Source organism: Chrysochloris asiatica, unplaced genomic scaffold (assembly GCF_000296735.1).
Source record: "Chrysochloris asiatica unplaced genomic scaffold, ChrAsi1.0 scaffold00146, whole genome shotgun sequence".
NCBI lineage: Eukaryota > Metazoa > Chordata > Mammalia > Afrosoricida > Chrysochloridae > Chrysochloris > Chrysochloris asiatica.
Genome location: NW_006408664.1, coordinates 8307597 through 8332369, shown reverse-complemented (window position 1 = coordinate 8332369; position 24773 = coordinate 8307597). Strand labels below are relative to the sequence as shown.

The following is a 24773-nucleotide window of genomic DNA, read 5'->3' as shown; positions in this document are numbered from 1 at the left end:
TGGAGTGGGGTGGGTTGTGATCCAATATGAATGGGGCCCTTGTAAAAGAGGAGAATCGATACAGAAATGTTGGACCACAGACACAGAAGAAAGAGGACCATGTGAAGATGGAGGCAGAAATAAGAACACAAAGTATCACCAGCAACACCAGAACTAGGAGAGAAGCATGAAGCCAATGCTCTGTCAGAGCTCTCAGAAGGAATCAATATGGCTAACACTTTAACTTTGCTTTGTTATGAATATTGCCACTATAAACATTTTTGTACAAGTTTTATGTAAGCATGTTTTTGTTTCTCTTGGGAATGAGGAAGCTTTAAAAAGATCATGGAAAAATGGAAGTAAAGATAATGGAATTTTCCCACAAACTTTTCGACACTCCTTGTATATATACCATTGAGTAAAATCACTTTCATATTTTACTCTTATATTATCTAGTCTATTAGAGAGCCAAGTTGAATTTCAAGTGTAATATATTGCACCTTAAACAATCTTTAGGTCAGTAGCTGCATCCATTTGGATTAATGGAATGAGACTCAATGACCACCACTAAATTTATCAATTCTAATTTCAATTAGTAGCGTTTAATCAAACTTTTCTTTATTATATTTTCCCATAGGGGTATTACTGAGTAAAGAGGAGATGAAAATATAAAAAATCACATGATGAACTCCCATTTTTCTCTTGTTGTTCAAGCTTTTGTTCTAAGAATCCTTTGCTTAATTCAAAGTCATGGAAATTTACCTCTTTATTTTCTTCCAAGAGTTTTATGGTTTTAACTTTTTGGTTTGGTGCTGTAGGATAAGCACTGTACTGCTAACTGCAAGGTCGTCAGTTCAAACCCACCAGTCACTTCTCAGAAGCTCTATACAGGGTCGCTATGAGTTTGAAACTGACTCAACGGCACTTAACAACAACAACAACATGGTAATTCTATATGTAATTATTTAATTGTTGGAAGAGTTGCCAGACTATTACCAGAAATTTCTGTTCATATAAATCAACCAGTTTCTGGTATTTTGCCATAGAAGCCCTAGGAAACTAATGCATGTACCAAGCCCATACAATGTAGATAAAAGAAATCTTTTTTTCAAAAAATGTTTCTGGGAAAGCTAGATCATCACAGGAATGCACAAGAATGAAATTGAATCCATACTTTATACCATATATAAAAATTAATTCAAATGTATCAAAAAGCTAAAATTATAAAATTCATAAATTCTATACAAGTTACCTATGAGTTGGAACTGACTTCACAGCACATAATCATCACCATATTCAAAATAAATTTATTTGGAATCCTGGTGTGGCGCTGTAGGATTAGCACACGACTGGAAGGTCAGTTTGAGCTACAAGATCGGTGGTTCTAACTCACCAGCTATCTCTTTGGAAACCCACACAGGGTCGCTATGAGTCAGAACCAACTCCACAGTACTTAACAACAACAATATTTGAAAAACTGTTACAACTGAACAATAAAAAAAATTTTTTTAACGGGTAAGGGGTCTGGATAGACATTATTCCAAGAAAAATACACAAATAAGCACATGAAAAGATGCTTGGCATCATTAGTCATCAGGGAAATATAAATCAAAGTACAGTGAAATAGCACTTCATATCCTCGAGGATGGCTAGAATCAAAGCGTAGGCAGGGATACTTATACACAAATGGTTATAGAGACATCATCCATAAAAGTCAAAGGGTGGAAACAACTCAAATGTCCATTTACTGACGAGTGAATACGCAAAAATCAATATATTCATATAATGTAGTACTGTTTGACCATAAAAAAGAATGAAATATTGACACATGCTACAACATGGATGAACACTGAAAACATGTCAATCACCAAAAACACATATTATATTAAACTCTTGATATGAAACATTTAGAATAGGGAACTCTACAGAAATGGGAAAGAGCTCTGGTAGCATAGTGGTTACAAGGTCAGCAGTTCTACACTACCAGCCATTCTGTGGGAGAAAAATGAGACTTTCTGCTCCCGTAAAGATTTACAGCCTCGGAAACCCTATTCAGTCGCTATGAGTTAGAACCAACTTTATGGCATGCAACCATCACCACCACAACCGTAGAGATGGAAGAAAGATTAGGGATTTCTTAGGCCTGTGGAGGTGGGGGTGGGGACTACAATAATAACAGCTGAAGGGTATGGGGTTTCCTTTTGAGATGCTAAAGTGTTCTAAAATTGACTGTGGTGATGGTTGAACAACCTGTGAATATATGAAAAATCACAGTCACACATTTTATATGGGTGAATTATATGCTATGTGAGTTATATCTCAATAAACTTGTTAAAATCAAAACCAAAACAAATGTGACACATTTCTAAAGGACTTCTCTTTTTGCACAGATCTGATGAGACTTGTTATCCCATTATCTTTCCTTTGCTATGTAACACAAAAGAGATAAGAACATATTATGAGATCTCAAAATTAGTTATGAAGCACTCGCTGAATGAGGTTTGCAGGTCTAAGACACTATGATGCAGCCCAGTTAGACATGAATAATAAAATACTGAATTATCTACTAAAGCAACAGATACATTGAACTATTATTTTATTTGGTTATATACACACTGACATACCTCCAGGCAATACAAATACAGACTGCACTAAAATCTTCTGCATTTTCACAGGAGTAGGTTTTGAAACTGGAAGAACAAAGCTTTAGCTCAAGAGAGACGGGTATGTGTTATTACTTTGGCTACTTCTGTTTCGCTATCTCATTTCCCAACAGCTTCCCATTTTACCTCTTCTAAGGAGCTCTGGTAGCGTAGTGGTTACGAATCGGGCTGCGAACCTTAAGTCCAGCAGTTTGAAACTACCAGCTGCTCCGCTGGAGAAAGATGAGGTGTTGTGCTCCCGTAAAGATTTACAGTCTCGGAAACCTTGAACAGGGTCGCTATGGGTCAGACCCGACTCGACGGCACTTAACGACAACAACTAAGCTCATATAAGAAAAATGTGATACGTAGTAGTTTGGTTCCCATAGTAACTAACAGTATTAAAAATTATGAAATTCATATGGGCAAAGCACCTTCTTAATTTTAACATCTAAGAAAACTTATTTAAACAATAGGATAAAATAACTAGGATTTGGTATATATATATATGAAACAAGCCACACTATAATATGTTATTGTTAAGTGCCGTCGAGTCAGATCCAACCCATAGCTCTCCTGTGGAGCAGCTGGTATTTTCAAACTGCTGACCTTGCGGTTTGCAGTGCAGCACGATTCATCACCACTATGCTACCAGAGCACCTACACTATAATATAGAAATGGCTAAATTCCATTTTATGCATTTTAATAGAAGGCTGTACTGTTTATAATTCTTGGATTTTAAGGTTAAAATTTTAATTAAAAGATACTCCCAAATCAAGGCAGAAGTTTGTTCATTTTATACTTTTAATAGAGACTTCTCAAGTTTACCAATTTTGAGATTTTTAACAAAACAACCCACAGAGCTGTTAAACCTAAAATAGGTATTAATTACTGACTACCTAAGATTTTGCAAAGCTCTATGAAGTATAACCACCCTAAAGTTATACTGCACCTGTCAATTATACACGTGAATAATAAACCCATTGCTAGCCAGTCGATTCTGACTCATAGCAACCCTGTCTAGGATTTCAGAGTATGTAGATCTTTACAGGAGCCAACAACAAGACCATGCCATTATATAGATCATGCCCCATTCTCTTGTCATGACTTCTAGGAACAAACTATCATTTCTCAAGCTGGTGCCAAAGATATGTACAAAGCAACTGGAGCATATTTATTGCTGCACTCAGTACTTGAAGAACACCCAGGAATATAGCTTTTGGTGCACAAAAAAGTTTTTTTTCTCCAAATTTAACTAATTCCTATAATAATTTAGAGTTAATGCTTATTGTATTTGCTATCTTAGGTTTTGTTTTAATAAACAAATGTATTTAAATGTGACCATGAATAATGTCAAGGAATTCTGGTGGGGCACTGTAGGATAATGCACTGGACTGCTAGGTTAGCTATTCAAACCCACCAGCTGCTCCTCAGAAACCGTATACAGGGTCACTATGAGTCAGAGCCACAACAAGATCAGCGGTTCTAACCTACTAGCCGCTCCTAGACAGGGTTGCTATGAGTAAGAACTGATTCAATGACACTTAACAACAACAATATATAATATCAAGGAGCCCTAGTGGATTAGGAATTGGGCTATAAACTGCAAGGTCAGCAGTTCAAATCTACCAGCTGCTACGCAGGAGAAAGATGAGGCTTTCTGCTCCCATAAAGATTTACAACCTCGGAAACCTGTATAGGGTTGCTATGAGTCAGAACTGACTCGCTGGCACATCACCATTATCACCACCATATATAATGTCATGATGCCTTCGAAAAGCTGAGACTGAGGCCAGTCAATTTTAAGTTAACCTGGCCAGGACCTGGTATGGCACTCATCACAAGGTCAGTTTGAAACACAAAGTTGACTATTCAAATTCATCAGCCATTCCTCAGAAACCCTATACAGGGTGGCTATGAGTTGGAACCACCTCAACAAAACTTGACCATAACAACAGAACCCAGACTAGGTCCTCTACTTTTACCACTTTCTAAGGTCTTAAATTAACAAGTACATTCAAATAAATGCTTCAGTAATTATAGAAATCATCAGAAGTGACAAGGGGTGAGAGCAGCTCAAAAGCACTCATTTGAACTCACTCTTTGGCCTTTTTAGCTCATTGGGATTTCTGTGTCTAGCTTACTAGCTAACTGACTGCCAGTATATTCCACCCACTTCTCCTTCCTAAAACTTAGGAAGAAAACACCTATTTTAACTGGTTTTGATCTTGATTATTGCTACTTGTGACATTGGAGACGTTGGAGAAACATAAACATGATACAGATGAGGGGAAAAGAAACACAAAAAACACTTGAGTCTTACAGTTGTTGTTGTTGAGTGCTGTCAAGTCAGTTCCAACTCATAGCAACACTGTATAGGGTTTCCAAGGAGCAGCTGATGAGTTTGAACGACCAACTTTGTGGTTCAAACCGACCTTGTGGTCCAGTGTTTATCCTACGGCGCCACGCAATTATGATCTCTGAAAAAGTCCTGACTCCTCCCTTCATTAACTGGGGGCATAACCAACCAATGTTAAAGCTTGTTTTCACCTCTCTAAAGGGAGAAGAGGAGTATTTACATACAAAGGGTTTCTGAGGATGACAGAGAGTATTCACATGTGCCAGGACAGTAAGAGCACACAAGTTAGCCTCTCCTTCAGGGCTGCTGGTGACTTGACTCTTCACTTAATGACTTCACAGGCGTCAGAGTAGAACTGTGCTCCATTGGGTTTTTCAGTGGCTGATTTTTCAGAAGTAGATTGCCAGACCTTTCTTCTGAGATAACCTCTGGATGAACTCCAACTATAAACCATTGTGTTAGCAATAGTATATTTTTACCACCACCCTAAAACTCCTAGAGATCCCGTTCATTTTTCTTCACTTAAATCTTATAGGAAAAGACAAACCACTAATATATTATGCATCTAAGAAGTGAGTCAAGAATCATCTAATATTAAAAAAGAAACCATCTCCAAATGGATATTTAGGTAGTAACTCACAGAAAATTTCTTGGGTACTAAAATTCAAATATACTTTACATTACTCATATTTAAGACAATTGATTACTATTAGACTAGATGCCAGGGTCGCTATGAGTTCAAACCGACTCCATGGCACTTAACAACAGACTAGATTCCTGGACAGAGTTCAAATTTTAATTAGAAACATCCTTTTCAGGTCACATAATAGCTATAGCTGCCTTCATTAATACAAAACGCAACATCCAAACTAACCCCTTCTGCTACCAAATGCAGTGACTTAGGACTTCTCCCCAGGACCTACCCACACAAAACATTGGATTCTAAACTTCTAAAAAGATAAGGTCCCTAGCAAATGATTGTCAATCTTGGAAGCATTCCAGTTGAATTCCAATTCTGGGTTTCTACTTCATTCCAGTTTGTTGTACTGTCAGTTTGTAGTACTGTGGTGTCTTGTTTGTGGCTGTGATTCTGGAAGCTATGCCACCAATAGTTTAAATACCAGCAACGTTACCCATGGTAGACAGGTTTCAGCAGCACTTCCAGACTAAGACAGAGGAGGAGGAAGGGGGAATAGACCACTTCTGAATGGTTAGGCACTTAAAACTTTATGATACCATTTCAGAAGAAGATATTCTCAAGTTGTAAGGCTCAAAACATAACTGAGAAAGAGGTACCTCCTCAAAGTAGGGTGGACCTTAAAATGATGTGAATGCAGAAGCTTTTGGACACAACTGAAAATGGGAAGAAACAGCTGCAAACATTAATAACTAGAACGTGGAATCTATGAAGTACAAATCTAGGAAAATTGGACATCGTGAAAAAGAAAATGGAATTCATAAAGATCAATACCGTAGGCATTAGTGAGCTGAAATGTACTTGATACTGGCCATTAAACATGGTTTACTAAGCCGGGAACGTCAAATTGAAGAGGAATAGCATCACATTTATCATCAAAAAACATTTCAAGATCTACCTTCAAGTACAATGTTGTCTATGATAGGATAATAAGTGGCACTGTAGAATAAGCACTGCCAAACTGCTAACTGCAGGTTGGCAATTCAAAACCACCTGTCACTCCTTGGAAAACCTTATTTATACAGGATCACTATGAGTCTGAACTGACTCAAAGGCACTTAACAACAACAACAAAGAGTAACCCTGAATACCACTATTATTCAAGTTCATGCACAAACACTAAAGCCAATGTGATGAAATTGAAGAATTCTATCAACTTATTCAGTCTGAAACTGATTAATGCAATCAAGATTGGAATGCAAAATGTGGAAACAAACAGGAAGGATTGGTATTTGGAAAGTATAGCCTTGATGACAGAAATGATGCTGGAGGTTTCATGATGGAATTTTGCTAGACCAACAACTTATTCATTGCAAATACCTCTTTTCAAAACATGCCCACATGACCTGACTAGCTGGAATACACAGGAATCAAACTGACCACAACTGTAGGAAGAGACAGTGGAAAAGCTCAGTATCATCAGCCAAAACAAGGCCAGAGACTATGAAACAGCTCATCAATTGCTCATATGCAAGTTCAGGTTGATGCTAAAGAAAATTGAAACAAGTCCACAAGAGCCAAAATATGATCTTGAGTATATCCCTCCTGAATATAGAGACCATCTCAAGAACAGATTTAATGCATTAGACACTAATGATTGAAGACCAGAAGAGTCATGGATTGACATCAAGAACATCATGCGTGAAGAAAGAAAGAAAGAACTAAAAAGACAGGAAAGAAAGAAAAGACAAAAATGTGAAAATCAATGAAAAATTTCATTAACATCACAAGCAAGTAAAATTTTGCTGAAGATTTTTCAAAACACAGTTGTGGCATATAGCAACAGGGAGCTGACAGAAATTCAAGCCGGATTCAAAATAGGACGTGGAACAATGGGTATCACTGCTGATGTCAGGTGGATCTTGGCTAAAAGCAGAGATACCAGAAAGATGTTTACCTGTGCTTTACTGACTATACAAAGATTTTCAACTGTGTGGATCATAACAATGGATAATATTATGAAGAATATAATACCTATTCCAGAACACTTAACTGTGTTCATGAGGAACCTGCACATAGACCAAGAGGCAGTCATTAGAACAGAACAAGAGGACACCAAATGGTTTAAAATCAGGAAAGGTGTGCATCAGGGTTGTATCCTTTCAACATACTTATTCCATCTGTATGCTGAGAAAACAATGTGAGAAACTGGATTATATGAAGAAGAAAATGGCATCAGGATTGCAGTAACAACTGTGATATGCAGATGATATAAATTTGCTTGCTGGAACCAAACAGGATTTAAAATACTTATGAAGATCAAAGACTGTAGTGATCAGTATAGATTTTACCTCAATATACATAAAACAAAAATCCTCACAACTGAACCAGTAAATAACATCATGATAAATTTTGAAGATTGCAGTTGTCAGAGACTTCATTTTTCATGGATCCCCAGTCAATACTCATGGAAGTAACAGTCAAGAAACCAAACAATGTACTGCATTAGGCAAATCTGCTGCTCAAGACCTCTTTAAAGTGTTAAAGAGCAAATATCTCAGTTTGAGGACTATGGTGTGCCTGACTCAAGCCCTCTATATGCATGTGAAATAGCTAGTATAGTCCACAATAAGTAAAATCTCTATTCTACTGAGACCTATATCAGATCTTCGACATAGCAATAAACCTGCAGCACACAATTCTTTTCAAAATACTGTAAAGTATAACTGAAAATTCAGTGAGTCCTCTGGAACCATAATGAGAATTATTGTGGGGATAAAAAAACAAGTATAGAGCCACAGAACAGAGAAGAGATATACTTGATATTAAACACTCAATTGCACAGCCTCAAACCAGCCTCCCATGGAACCATCCATGCATGTACTCATGTTGAGCCAAGGATGGCCAAAACCACAACATTACATGTTTAAAAAAATTAATGAAGAGACTAGAAATATATAAATGCATTGCAAACCCTACTATATTAGAGGAAGTAACAACACATTAGGATCCCAGCTCAGGGCAGACAAATAATATATATATTGCTACTGTTGTTGTTAAGTGCTGTCGAGTCGGTTCCGACCCATAGCGACCCTGTACAGGGTTTCTGAGGGTGTAAATCTTTACGGGAGTAGAAAGCCTCATCTTTCTCCCGCGGAGCGGCTGGTAGTTTTGAACCGCTGAGCTTAAGGTTCGCAGCCCAATTCGTAACCACTAGCTATTGCTACTAGCTGCCATTAAGTCAGACACAGATTCATCGTGACCCCATACACAAGGGCACTAACCACTGCCAGGTTCTGTATCATCCCCATGTTGTTGTCGCTGTTGTTAGGTGCTGAGTCAGTACCAACTCATAGCGACCCTATGCACAACACAGTGAAACACTGCCTGGTTCTGGGCCAACCTCACAATGATTGCTACTCCTTAGCCTATTGTTGCTGTTACTGTGTCAATCCAACTCTTTGGGGTCTTCCTCTTTTTCCCTGACCCTCCACTTTACCAAACATGATATCTTTCTCCAGTGACTGGTTCCTCTTAGCAATATGTCCGAGGTATGAAAGATGAAGTTTGGTCATCCTGGCTTCCAAGGAGCACTCTGGCTGTACTTCTTCCAACACAGATCTGTTTGTTCTTTTGGCAGTCCATGATACTTTAAATAATCTGCTTCAACACCATAACTCAAATGCATCAATTCTTCTATGGTTTGTTTATTCACTGCCCAACTTTAGCATGCATATGAGGTTACTGAAAATACCATGGTTTGGGTCAGGCGCACCTTAGTCCTCAAACTGATGTACTTGCTCTTTAACACTTTTAAGAGGTCTTGTGCAGCAGATTTGCCCAATGCAATATGTCATTTGATCTCTTGACAGCTACTTCCATAAGTGTTGATAGTTGATCCAAGAAGAATTAAGTTCTTTACAACTTCAATCTTTTCTTCATTGATACGAATGTTGTTTATTGGTCCAGTGGTGAGGAGTTTTGTTTTCTTTACATTGAGATGCAATCCATACCAAAGGCTGTGTTCTTTGATCTTCACAAGTAAAAATTTCAAGTCCTCTTCACTTTCAGCAAGCAAGGTTGTATCATGTGCATATCACAGGTTGTTAATGAGTTTTCCTCCAATCCTAATGCCAGGTTCTTCTTCATATAAACCAGCTTCTCAGATTATTTGTTCAGCATACAAATTAAATAAGTATGGTGAACGAATATAACCCTGGCACACACCTTTCCTAACACCATCCCCTTAACCTTATGAAATTCAGACAGTTGTGGTCCACAGATTTTCATTAGTTGATTTTTGAGAGTAGATCATCAGGTCTTTTTTCCTAGCCTGAGTCTAGAAAGAAGCTCCTCAGGAACCTGTTTAGCATCATAGTAACAATAGCAGACAGGTGGTGAGTGCATATGAGGAGCATTAGCCAGGAATCTAGAATTCTACCAGTGAACCATCAATGCCCATTAACATATATGTTATCAAGTTTCAGCAAGTCAGTTCTGACTTAGAGCAATCTTGAAGATAGTTTCCAAGGAGCAGCTGGTGGGTTTGAACTGCCTATTTTGGGATTAGCAGTCCATTTCTTATTCTACAGAGACATACCAGGACTCCATTACCACATATGTTGTTGTTGCCAACCCATAGCGACCCTGTATAGGGTTTCCGAGAAGCAGATGGTGAGCTTGAACCATTGATGTTGCAGTTCCGGAGCATTAACCCACAGCGCCATACTAGGACTCCATTACCATATATAGAATGTGTGATTTTGCCCATTTGAGACTCAGTTTCCTTTTCTATAGAAACAAAGTGGATGGGCAATTAAGATTATCTCTAGCCTACAAGGCCCTCCAGACACAGCTTCTATTCACAACTCAGGTTTCATCTCTTAACAGTCTCTGCCTTTTTAAAATTCAGTCTTTCTATCACGCTTAACTTGAATAACTTCATAAAAGGGAACTTGCTCTTTTTTGCACCCTTCTTGGATAGTAAACTGCAACAGTCCCTACTCATATCTTACCTATATTATATTATATAAGTCCCAATCATTCATCAAGTCTGGGTTTAAACCATAGCTTCTTCTGCAATGCATCTCTATTGTAGTTGCCACCTCTCTTGTAAAACTTAATTTTTCTGAATCACCTGTAATAACTTCTTTAATTTTTCTCATCCCCACTAAGCTGCAATCTCTCTGATGCCAGGAGCTGTGTGTATTTTGTTCACCATGGTATCCCTGGCTCCTGGAACAATTTCTGGCATTTGCTAAATATCCAAATATTTGTTAAATAAATAAATAATGGGATTGTGCTAAATTCCCTACTGAAAGCCTCAACACTGAAAGTGATTTCTAATTTCTCCCAAATAGGTGATTGAAAGCCAACTTGAATATGCTAACTTTTACTGATACCTTTACAAAAGCAAAAGAATCTCAGGTTTTAGCTTAAGCTTGTCCTCTTTTCTCACTGTTTTTCTAAAAGTTTCAAGTTGTTAATGCTAAAAGTGAGGAATAATATCATTTTTGTGAAAATTGAGAACATAATACCTTTAAGATGATAATTTTCTTCTATAACTATTTTTACCATTTATAATGTATATATTTGGAGTCTGGTGTGGTGCTGTGGGCTAATAATGCATCAGACTTAAAAGTCATTTGAACTGAAAGATCGGTGGTTCAAGCTCACCAGCTACTCCTCGGAAACTCTATATAGGGTCGCTGTGGGTCGGAATCTACTCAACAGCACTGATCAACAACAACAATATATATATTTATTATTTAAAAATGGGTATTGAAAAGCAATGGTCCCCCAACTGCAACCAACTTAAGATAAGGAAAATGAGTGTATAAGTAAAGCATACAAACTGATGGTGAAATAGTTTCTCTAATGTCAGTACCTAAGTATCTAATATACAATCATTAATGACCAAGTACACATACACATATGCCTTAAATCCATAAGCAAAAATATTATAGATATAGTCATTTGCAATCTGATCCTTTTTTTTTTTAACTGTTCTAACTTTCCATATCAAGCTTATAATTTTCCCAATTTTGATTAGTTTATAACCTAGTGGATTTGAACGATGAAGATAACTTCCAGGTTAGTGGCTTGGGAAACTGGGTGGATAATCTTGGTATCTAATAACAATTCTGATACTCCATGCATGACTGAAGCCAACCACAATCAGAATATAAAGAGTGGTAGAGTTGTTTCTTTGGAAATTCTTTGGAATGGAGAGTTGCAAAGAATGAATACATTACTGTTTCAAGAAGCTTCACTGTCAAAGACAACGTAGCTATGACAAGTTGATTGTTAGAAGGAGTCATACAGTCCAAGGAGAATTGTGTGTGGGTTATTTTGTTTGAATGCTTTGAATGGAGACACTTGAAAATAAGGAGAGACAGGAGGAGAACATAAAGATATGGGTGACAAAAAGAATCATTAATATACAAAGGAGGAGAATTACCATTCAAAATAAAAGTAATAGCTCTAAGAAAATAGTCAAATGATCAGGCCCAAAACCAAAACCAAAAGCTAAACACAAAGATTTGCTTTTAGGTTTTGCCTTTACTTTTGCTCTCTCTTCTCTGGGTAGCCATAAAACTCTTTTAAATGATACTACACCAACAACCAATCCAATTGCAGTCAATTTCAACACAAGGTGACCCCATATGCTCTGGAATAGAACTATGCTCCATAGGATTTTCAAGGTTGTGACCTTTCAGAAGCAAATTGCCACACCTTTATCCCAAGGTGCCTCTGAGTAGGTTAAAATGGCAAACCTTTCAGTTAGTTGTTGTTGTTAAGTACGGTGGAGTCGATTCCGACTCATACTGACCCTGTACAGGGTTTCCGAGGCTGCAAATCTTTGTAGGAGCAGAAAGCCTCATCCTTCTCCCACGAACAGCTGGTAGTTTCGAACTGCCGACTTTGAGTTTAGCAGCCCAATTCATAAACACTACACTATTTAGTGGAGCATAAAGTGTTTGCACAATCCAGGGGCTCCACAAAAGACACCAGATGTTCTTAAACAGTATGTACACACAGGAAGATAGCTACACACACAAAGGACAAATGAAGAGATAAAAGGAAAACAGCTATAGAAAGACAGTGGGATTCAGGGTACAGTTCTCTCTCTGCTCTGCACTAACTGCTCCGAGGAGGAGTCCATCATTACTTGTTCATAGGTCAATGTGCAACTGATGCTAGATACCGACTACTCTCCTCTTGATGATAAAAGACACAACAAACCCTAAATTACATACATGCCTAAGAAAAAGCATACATCAACATTCCCTTCACAAGCAAAACACATTTCTCTAATAAAGAGAAAAAAAAAGCCCACTGTAGGAAAAACATTTTTAATAAGAAGACATGGAACTTTTTGAGTTATTTAAATGAACTCTGATTATATTTGAAAACTCTCTTAACAGATCCTGGTTTAGTCACCTAAAATACAATTCTGTAAGGAAAGCATCGCCTGCTCATAGGGAATAGGGTCATATGTCACTTCTGACCGTCTTTACCAAGTTATTGAAACCCAGATAAGCTCTAAAGAACACCCTATGCCAGCATCGCATTAATTGGAAGGGAGAAGTTAGAATATTTAAAGGGTATTTATACATGAAAAGCTAAGAGAGAGATCCATGGCAACTAAGTGCACATGTTAAATTACAAACAAGGCTGCAGCAGACATTTATTAAACATTAATATGGCAATGTACCAAAACACCTCAATTTTAATATAAAATGCTGGCCAGCTAATATTTCAATTAAGTTATAAACTTTTCTACAAAATACATATATATATATACATATGCATACATACGTGTTTTGTTTTTTGTTAAGTGCCTTGGCATCAGTACCCATACCTAGCGACCCTATATAGGATTTTTGAGGAGTGGTTCATGTATTTAATATGTATTTATATGCATTTTAAATATGGTGGGTTTGATATGTGTATATATATGTGTGTGTTATACATATGGAATTAAATGATAATGGAACTTTTCCACAAATTTTTTGAAGTTTGGCTTCAAAAAGTTTGTGGGGAAATTCCATTATCTTTTAATTCCATTTTTTCATTAACTTTTTGAAGCCCCTTCATATGTGGTTCTTTGGAATAATAAGCACTATACTAATAATCACAAGGTTGATGACTCAAACCCAATATAGGGTCACTATAAATAGGAACTGACTCTATGGCACCTATATGCTGTTGTTAAGTCCCGTTGAGTTGGCTGTAAATATTTACAGCAGCAGAAATCTCCGTTTTTCTCCCAGAACAGTTTGTAGATTTGAACTGCCAACTTTGTGGTTAGCTGACCAATGCTTATCACACAGAGCCAACAGCGTTCCATATGTTATGTCAACAGATAATGGAATTATCTTTGTGAATATGGGTATGCCTATATATACTCATGTATGCTTATACACATGGACTCCTGTTGGACTTTGAACCACAAGGTTAACACTTCAAATCCACCAGTTGCTCCTCGAAAACCCTATGTAGGGTCACTATGAGTCAGAATCCAACTAAACAGTACTTAATAACAACAATAACATATATATATGCTAGTGTGTGTATGTATACACACATAAGGAGCTTCAAAAAATTTGTGGAAAATGGAATCAAAAGATAATAAAATTTTCTCTGTATAAGTATGCATATCTTTGTGTATGTGTGTGTGTGTATACATACACACATACATACATATGTATATACATACACACACTTACATACACACACACACACACATACACAAAGATAATTCAATTATAGTTTCATTCAATTTTCCACTAACTTTTTGAAGCATCCTCATGTGTGTGTTCCATATTTGAACACACTTTATTTGAATGATACTTACTGATCAATATTAATTGATCAGTAAATTAATTTTTTAAAATCAATTTGAATTACCCATTTTATTCTGGTTCTAAACATCTACTGTCCTTGTGTGGTGATACAGGAATTTCAGTTAAAGGTCAGGAGCTAAAGCTCACCAGCTACTCCTTGGAAATTCAGTGTGGTCATGAGTTGTCATCATCACTTAACAATTAGTATCTACTAACTACACAGCTCTGGTAGCGCAGTGGTTACGAATCAGGCTGTGAACCACAAGGTCAGCAGTTCGAAACTACCAGCTGCTCCGCAGGAGAAAGATGAGGCTTTCTGCTCCCGTAAAGATTTACAGCCTTGGAAACCCTGTTCAGGGTCACTATTGGTTGGAACCAACTCGACGGCACTAACAACCACCACATTGATTACTATTAGGGGAAAACAATCTTAAGTGATCCAAATATAGTACATTTAATTAAAATTGTGCCACAAAAAGAGATTCTTTTGGAAATAAGAAAGTAAAAAGATCCAGAAGAAAATTCTTACTGGTTGATGTAAGGCCTGTTCCATTGCCTTTATGACATTTCTAAAGCATGCTCCTGCCTAGCCTCTAACATCCTTTGCACTTCTGCTTACCCTGCTCCTGCCAATCCTTAAACCTCACATGATCTCTTTTTCTCTCTTCTCTTCCTGGAATACTAATCATTGTCTGTGAAAGTCACAGGACCACCCAGAGGGGATCCATTACAGAATTATGATATGAATGCTAATTGGCTTAAATGCATTTTACAAGTATATTTTCCCCATCTTTTTAACTGCCTAAAAAATAATACAACGGGGTCTAAACCATCTCCACATTTGTACTGGGTCTTTCTGAATAAATTCTACTTGTCCTTGTAGAGAGTGAACTGGACATGCAAAGGAAGGAAAAGAGTGTGTCTTGGGATAGAAAGGTGAAAAGGTGTACTGAGATACTAACACGTAGTATTGAAAAGTTAATGAGTACAACTGAAGGCAAGGTAAAAAATATTTACATCAAATTAGTACACTTCTCATTTTGATAGCTATCCTAGTGCTCAGTAAACTTTACACATTGCTACCCTAAATCTTATAAAATACGCTTTGCCTATTCTTTTGATTTTTCAGCACCTTTAAGTGTCAAATATTATATTACATATAAGCTGTATTAGCACAAATACATCCATTGAATTAGTGTGCAAATAGTATTTCTGTAAATCAAAGTATATTTTATATGTATTAAACAACCTTACAAAAAGCAAATTAACTCCTAGATTTAAACTTTCATTCCATATTAATTCCTATTTTTTTTTACTATTTTGTTAATATTTTATGAATAAAATTAAAGCATTAGAAATTGCATGGCAATTTGACAATATTTGCTTTGATTTAAAACTTCTATGTGCCCAATAATGAACTAAAAGTAGTATCAACATTTTGTTCAACAGATAAACATAGGCCATACCTCCTCCTTCCTTTACCAGATAAGTCTCCTAAGAAAGAAAATCTCAGTCTTTCTGGATTTGGGAGGAAAGGAATCATTAGAACACCAGTAGCCCTCTAACAAGGTCTCTGGATGGCACAAATAAGTTGGCACTTGACTACTAACCTAAAGACTGGCAGTTTGAACCCACCCAGAGACACCCTGGAGACCTGGTGTGGTGATGAGGGTTAATGTGATAGACTGCAAAATCGGTTTGAAATGCAGGGTCAATGGTTCAAGCTTACCAGACGCTCCTCGGAAATAAAAAACAACAAAACAATGACAAACACACCATGGAAGAAAGCCTGGTGGTTTGCTACACTACAGCTTATAGCCAAAACACAAAAAAACCCTAGGAAGCAGTTACACTATGTAACACATGGGGTCGCCATGTGTCAGAATTGACCCAGTGACAACAGGTTTGTTCTTTTGGTTTTGTACTCCTCAGAATGTGTTTATCATATTTATTGTTGTTGTTAAATACCGTTGAGTCAGTTCTGACAAATAGTGACCCTGTATAGGATTTCCAAGGAGCAGCTGGTGGGTTTAAACTGCTGACCTTGCAGTTAGCAGCCCAGTACTGATCCTACAGTGCCACACCAGGACTCAAGGGTATACTTCTTATGGAGTCCTGGTGTGGCACTGTAGAATAAAAACCACTAATTGTAAGGTTGGTGGTTCAAACTCACAAGGCACTTCTCAGAAACTCTACAGTACTTAACAACAGCAATGTAATGTTTACTATTAAAAACCCTCAAGAGATTTAAAATAGGCAAAATGTGAAATTACTTATAACCAGTTTGGCTTGTATAAATTTTGGTTTGGTGACAACAGAAATTCTACATTAGAATTTTGATTACTTAAAATAAGATAAACAATGCTGTATATATAGAAGTCATTCACAATGACTATTAGCTGAAACAAATCTTATACAAGAGCTGCAAAACTTTTTATACATCTCCCTGTAAGTATTATTTTAAGCCAACCCTATTCTTTCCTCCTTTTTTTTTTTAACCTTGACACAGCACATGGGTTGGTTGTGCCCTCAGTATCTGAAAGTAGACAATAAACTATTAGATCTTACTACTTTATTGTTGGACGTGGGTTCTCCTTTAGGCCACCAACTACAAAATTGAATTTAAAAAAATTGGAAAACTCACTTAAGTGGAAAGCAGTTGCAACCAAGAAAGAGAATACGACAGGATTAATGTAAAGCTAATGTTCTCCCATTCAAACGATCACATAATTCACAATAAAACATTTTTTAAAAAAAGAAAGAAAATACAACAACAAAAAAGAAACAGCATACTTGTTGAGTAATCTGGATGTGAGACTACAGAGATTTATCCAGAATAAAACAATATAAATGAATATAAGCAATCTGTTTAAACTTCATGTGAAAGGGCAGCATTATCATATTTATTATTGTTGTTGTTAGCTGCTGTGGAGTCAATTCCATACAGAAGAGTAGGGTACGGAATAAAAGTTTTACTTAATCCAAAAGTATCTTAAAATATACAATCCTTATTTAGATTATTAAGATTGATTCTTTAAATTTAGTATATATCTGCTAACTATAGTGATGCTTTTCTGAATATGTTTTTCCTCCAAAAAACATACTGTTATTGAAAGAAAGAATTAAATCTGGTAATATATACTTTGTCTCTTTATCTCCACTTTCTTACCATACGTAATTCTGCCCCTTAATGTTAATAAACTATTTGTTTAAATCCTGGTGCTGCAGATTAATGCGCTGGACGGCAAGGTCGGCAGTTCAAACTCACCAGCCGCTCCTTGGAAACCCTATACTGGGTCACTATGAGTCAGAACTAATTCGACGGCACTTAACAGTAACAGCAACATAAATTATATAAAAATTATGCATCATTTTATAAGTCACTGTAATTAATAACAATAATTTTCTTGGCCTATAAATCTGAAGAGAAAAAATTTATATTTTTAGCCAATACATTAAGATTCTGAACCCATGATTTTAAAGTAATTTCTAGCTGAAAATCATAAAACCATTATCTCTCTTCTTACATTATCTCTCTTCTTATATACACAAATCATATTTATTATAAATTGAAATGTTTTTTCAGGTTTCAAATTCCCAATTCTACATTTGTACCTCCCAAATCATATTTAATATTTTCAAAACTAAAACACTGACTACTTAAGATTTCTTCAGAGTTCATGAGGAAACTAAGTGTTTGCACATTTGAATAATTGATGTGACTCACTTTTACAACTAGTGGCTATTGAAAACCTGTAAATAAATTACTGTTGTTTAAAGGAACTTTACAAGGAATTCTGAGCAAAACTGCCTTTTTATAATATATATAAATTTAAAATTAATTACTCAGGCTTTCCAGATTATCAATTCTTAGAATAAAATCTCTGAGTGTGCTTCAAAAAGTTCATGGAAAAATGTAATTATAAGATAGTGGAATTTTTCCCTGAACTTTTTGAAGCCCCCTTGTGTTAGTAACATGGTACCTGTTTTTCCAAATTCTACCAAAAAGTTACTTTTAAGTGGAAGATAATTAATTTTTTTACTTGTCGGAGAGCAAAATGTTAAAAGAAAAACTCCTAGCTAATACTCCTCAGGGTTTGGTGTGGTATTCATTTTTTTAAGTGACAGAATTTTAAACTTTTCATGTATACAATGGAGATTGCAATATGTGTGGGGGTTGTGATGCTCAATTCCACACAAAGGCCCATAAACTTGGGGATGTTTTGAGATTAGACAATTCAAGTTAATGTACAGTTCCTTTCCCCATTTCCAGTCGAGAATATTATTAAACAAACCATAATTGGTAATTAAGTGCCATGGTTAAAAGCTATGAGAGTTAATTACTCTCCCTAAACAATGGTTCCTTCACCTGTTAAGTGGACATAATTAATAATGTAAAATCCAGTGCCTGACATATAGTAACTGCTCAATAAATATTTAGCTATTATATTTATTCATATTAATAATTCAATACCAACTCCTATTTAACTTGTATCTTTTAATTTGCTAGAGATACTGAAAAATGTTTCTTCCCTGCAAAAAAAAAATATTTAAACATTTTAATATCTAAAGAATTAAGGTGAATAGATATTTAGATCTGTAAAGATCAGTCTTTAAGTGAATTATATTCAAGGAAAATGTTCAAACCTGTGAATGTTCTCTGAACTAAAGGGACTGATTATTTTTATGGTATTTAATAAATCCATAGCCTTTAGCTTCTTAATTATAAGGATTTGTTAGGTTGATACACACCTTTAAGAAATGAGTCATCCTTCCAGAGATGGGGAAACTGATGGAAAGATGACTAAATGATTCAGCACGCTGCAGCAAAACGAGCTGGTCATGAATTTATAATTTCCAGTTCTATTAGGTGCCCTGGTCCTGGTGGCCTTTCTAATCCTGTACTGCATATATAACATGATACTCTAATCGACAAATTTTGTTTAAAACTCACTAAAAAAAACAAAAACAAAAAACAAACAAGCAATGATGTATTCCCATCAGCTACGTTTCTAGAAGCAAAATCGTTCCATTCTATGAAACAACCGCCCTCAAAGGCTAGACAATCTCACAATGTCTAGTTGTAAGCCTCAGCAAGCTTGGCTTAGGTTTGGATCAGTACTAGCACTGGTGTCATTTACTCAGCTGCACAAGGCAGACACTGGGGAAGGCCTAGAGCAAAGAACACCAGAAAATGGGCAAAGAGAGCCAGATGGGGAAATGTGTATGGTTATACCTGTATCCCTCAGCTCAACACTGACCTTTCCCAGCAAATATGATAACAAGAGACAAGATTCTAAGCAAGTCAAAAGGACTGAAGAGCAATTGCAGAATGTGTTCTGATGTAGCCTTACTTATAAGAACACCTCACTACCCAGAACACGTGACAGCCTTTTACGAAATGTTCCTATTCCTACAACAGCAAAATATGTACTATGCTAATCAAGTAAGACACTTAGGTCAGAAAGATATAAATCCCAAACCAGAATAAAGTATTTTTCCCCATCAAATTACAAATATGCAAAAATTACTATGAATTCAATGTTTTCATCTAAAATTACACCATCTCAAATGCTGGGAAAGTACATCCATTTTGTCACCACAGCAAAGTCATTCCATCCAGCATTTCTGAGAGTGTGTAAAATGAAATCATCATTATCTATCAAGTTCAATTTCCTCCTTCAATAGCTTGGATTTATTTCAGTTTGGTGTGGTGATATAACACCCACACTCACACACAAAGCTTTCTCAGCAGCAACACTTCTAAAGGAGACTAATTTAGAACTATCCAAAATGCATTTAGGAAGCAACTAGGGTGACAAGTATGACCTTCCACGAATTCATCTTTTTCTAGGTTATGACTGTGCAACCCCTGATTTTCTCAAATCTGGGGGGAGGGGGAAAGGATGGAGAAAAGGAGTGTACAATTTCTTGGTAGTTTATATTATTAATATATCCTTTTTTTTTTTTTCTCCACCAAGAGCTTGGAAGTCAGTAGGAGAGATAGAAAGGGAGAGAAAGGGTTTCAGATCTGGCACAAGGCGACACTGGGCACAAGGCGACTGGGGCGGGGGGGGGGGGGGGGGGGGGGCGCAGCCTGGCTGGGAGTTCCCAAGGCTGCAGTATTATCGTCACCAAGACCAGGTGGAGCCACCGATAGATAGCCTGGGAATCTCTGCCGTGCTCGTGTGCGGCTTATATAAAGAGATGCTTACAGTCCAGGTGCTTTTTCTTGGGGCCCATCACTTCGTGAGTGGTGGCTTTGCAGACCGCTCTCGCCACAGCGGAGCCTGTCACGCTGTACTGAGCGGCGGCGATCCGATCCGTGAGCGTTTGGCCCGACATCTTCTCCGGCCGAGACTACCGAGGCCTCCTCTTCTGCAGAAAAGAAGTGGAGATGGTCCCACTTTAATCCGCAGACTCTACCCTCCAAGCACTTAGGTTTTGCCTCCTGCCGCCACACGGCGGCTCTCTCCTCCTGTCCCCGCCCTGGGACCACCTCCCAGAGCCAGCAACGTGCTAACCCCGCTCCGATGACACGGTTCATGGGGTCTTGGGCAGGAGAGGGCCGTTACTGGTCCCCAGAGTGGGGTCAGGTCCCAACATTATGAAGCCGTACCCGCCCTACCTCCTCACCCTCATGCTACCCGCTTCAGCTCTCCTGCGCCCCCCTGTCAATCAGCACTTTCCCTGCAACCTGATCCCCAAGTGTCGGAGAAGCCCTAGGGTACTTCAAGGCAATCCCCCCAGTGCCGCGCTCACAGGGAGCTCACGTCCCACCTTCCCACCGCCGCAGCGTTTCCTCCTGGCAGCCCCACAGGCTTCGGAGAATGAATCGGATACCCAGCCCTGGCTGCCTCCCTTCTCCTCCTCGCGCTACTGCAGCAATAGGTTCGTCCTCCCTTGGTCGCGGCGATTATCCTAGCGTTGCGCCATGTTATGCCCTTGCGAGCCCTTCTTGCCTCGTTCGCCCTGGTCTCCGAGGCCCTACGCCAAGCCCCCCTCTTAGCGTACCCAAATTCCCGCCGCAGGGACTGTTCGGAGGTTCTGCGGAGGCGCGGAAGTCTCCAAGCGCCTCACCCTTCCCGGTGTAGAGCAGAGACGGCTGACAGCCCAGCCCAGCCCCCGCCCGCCCCTGAGCGCGCTGCGAAGCTGTCACCCGGCCGCTGCCCTTCTCCGAGCCCTGGGATTATCCTTTCCGGATCCCCGAGCGGCTTTGGTGCTGCGGAGCACGCCAAGCCCCGGACGCGCGCACTCAACCCACCCCAGGAGCGGCGCGGCCCGCCGCAGGATGAGCGGACCCTGGGCCGCAGAGGGAAGACGCGTCGGGTGGGTGTGTACGGCCCTGTGGACTCGGTGCCCCAAGGTGCGACGCCTCCAGCCCCGACTCTGCCCCCGCCCTCAGCTCCGTGGTCCCTGCGCCCGCCGCCCGCAGCCCCAGGAGTCAGTACCCGCCCGCTGTCGCCGCCGCCGCCGCCGCCTCCGCCACCAGCACCGCCGCGTCTCTCTAGCGCTCCGCGCTGCGTCCTCATCCCCGCCCCCACCTCAGCTGTGGCTCCTCCGAAGAGTCAGGTGACGACGGCGGACAAACCCGAGCGAACCCTCCGCGGAGCGCCTAGCGGCCCCCTCCCAACTACTCACACACACCGCCCCCCGGAGCAGCTAGTTTAGAGGCGAGGGAGCGTCGCGCACGAGCATCGCCGGCAGGGACGAAGGGAAGGAGGGGGAGAGATAAACACCCAGACAGATAGCCATCCCTGCGAGGCGCCCAGCAGTCCCGCCGCCCGCTAGCTCAGCACCCGTCACGCAAGGGAGCGTGCACACCTGCCTGAGAACTGAAGGATGCGCTGGAGGCGGCGGGGGCGTTGGCGCAGTAGGGCGAGTAGGCGCCTCAGGTTTTATTCCGTGAAGGCCAAGGCAAGGGCGTCGTCGCGGGTTGCCTGGTAGAACGCAGCCCCTTCTCCCCCTTACTCTGTCTCTTACACGCACGCCTGTCAAAGGCTTCCGAGGCCCAGATGGGCTGGGCGATTTTAAATGTCAGATTTCACTAGTAAGCCACACCCATTACCTGAAGGTCCTCCACAACCTCAGCTCCTCTTCTTGTCTGAGTAACCATTGGGAAGTGATTCTAGCCAAACGGATACCAAAATCTGCTGCAGGGACGAATAATTAGCAAAGCCATTAATCAAGTCCCAGATAACGTTTGACAATAATTATTTATAGGTGTTGGGGGAAACTCTTATACACCCTTAAAAAGGTAATCTTTGCCAATGAGTTTGAATAAAACTTTTTTTGTTTTAGAAAATATTTTATTGTGTTTTGGATGAAAGCTTACTCAACACGTTAGGTTCTGAGTTGACAATTACCACGCAAACTGTCCAGTGGTATCAGTTAAAAATTTCACAGTGTGTCTATGCTCTCTTTAATTGTGTTCTGGTAATTCTACTTTCAAGACTCTAGTTTCCTTGTCCGTTTATCTTCTCATAGTTACTTTAGAAAAGATGTTGACCTTTGTCTAATAAGATGATTTTTAAGTAGAACACTAATTTTACACGTAATTAGATTTTGTGTGCCTCTCTGCCAGCTATTGTTAATCCTGTCAGAATATGGTAAGTGGTGGTAGAGAGACACTCTAGTTCTCCTGATCTCAGGATAGATGAAGTCTTGGCTCTTGACTATCCATCCTGTAGATTTGTTTTTTCTTGAACTTTTGGTTACCATCTTATCCTTTCACTCTGAGTGAGTAGAGAGCAATTTTGTATTTAACAATCACACAAAAAGAGTGAAAGTTTATAAAACACTAGGATACAGAACATAAATTTTATGCCAGTTAATTAAGTTATCACATGAGACTATGGTCCTTAGTCATCAAACTCAGAATGCCAGTCTTGGAAGGTGTTTGGTTATATCTGAGTAGTAAAATCCCTATTTCTGCTTTCAATGATTATGTGTGCCTATGCACACATAATTTTATTTACACATACATACATATATCTATTCATACCACTGTATACAGCTACGGCTACTTGTGTATATGCTTCTACCCATGCATATCTGATCAAACACATTTTTGTCTTTATTATAGTTGTTGCCATCTTATTATACTCAAATATATTGAATTCTTTATAACAGAAATCCTTTCCTGTTGAGTACTTCTTAGAGACATCATTTACTTTGGTTACATTGTGCTCACTACATACACAATCAGTGCCGCTTTTCCCATCACCAAAAATAACATATATCCATTATCTAAACCCTATACAGGGTTTCTATGACTCAGAACCACCTCGATGGCACTAAACAACAATAACAACACTGTGTGCTTCCACCTTTCTTCTCCTTTCCTTGGTAACCACCAGTGAGCATTGGTCTCTATATTTTTATTCTTATTTTTTTAATAGGAGATAACATACAATGATTGTCCTAATATACTTGACTTATTTCACTTAGCATTCTTCCTTTCAGGTCCATCTATGTTATAAAATGTTTTGCAGACACATCATTGTTCTTTATGATTGTGTTGTTGTGGTTATTGTTATGTGTCATCAAGTTGGTACCGACTCATAGCGACCTTATGCACAGCAGAATGAAACATGGCCTGATCCTGGACCAACCTCACTACTGTTGCCACGCTTGAGTCCTGCGATGCTGCCACTTGGCCAATCCATCTCATTGGGGGTCTTCCTCTTTTTCTCTGAACCTCAACCTTACCAAACACGATATCCTTCTCCAGCGACTGGTCCTTCCTGACAATCTGTCCGAACCATTAGAGACGAAGTTTGGCCATCTTGGCTTCCAAGGAGCTCTCTGGCTGCACTTCTACCAACACAGATCTGTTGGTTCTTTTGGCAGTCCATGGCACTTTCAATATTCTCCTCCAACACCGTAACTCAAAAGTATCAAATCTTCTACGGTCTTCCTTATTCACTGTCCAGCTTTTGCATGCATATGAGGTTATTGAAAATACCATGGCTTGGCGCACCTTAGTCCTCAAGCTGACATCTTTACTCTTCAACACTTTAAGAAGGTCTTGTGCAGCATATTTGCCTAATGCAATACGTCATTTGATTTCTTGACTGCTGCTTCCATGAGTGTTGATAGTTGATCCAAGAAGAATGAAGGTCTTGACAACTTCAATCTTTTCTCAGCTGATAAGAATGTTGTTGATTGGTCCAGTGGTGAGGATTTTTGTTTTCTTTACATTAAGATGCAACCCATACCAAAGGCTGTGCTCTTTGATCTTCATCAGTAAATGTTTTAAGTCCTCTTCACTTTCAGCAAGCAAGGTTGTATCATCGCAGGTTGT

The 24773-nt window shown here is 38.9% G+C and overlaps 1 protein-coding gene across 5 annotated transcripts in view; it reads right to left on the bottom strand.

Annotated features, from left to right (window-relative positions):
• The window catches only part of SNAP91 (synaptosomal-associated protein, 91kDa), a 214858-nt gene extending 192569 nt beyond the window's left edge, over positions 1 to 22289 (bottom strand). For 2 of the 5 annotated variants that reach the window (XM_006870652.1, XM_006870654.1), the window contains exon 1: positions 20683 to 20845. In XM_006870652.1, coding sequence (XP_006870714.1) covers positions 20683 to 20812 — 130 coding nt within the window. In that variant the 5' untranslated portion in view covers positions 20813 to 20845. Of the gene's footprint in view, positions 1 to 20682; positions 20846 to 21547; positions 21677 to 21727 lie in introns of those variants that run through there. The other 3 variants (XM_006870651.1, XM_006870650.1, XM_006870653.1) reach the window with 3 other exon arrangements.
• Positions 22290 to 24773: the final 2484 nt, after the last annotated feature.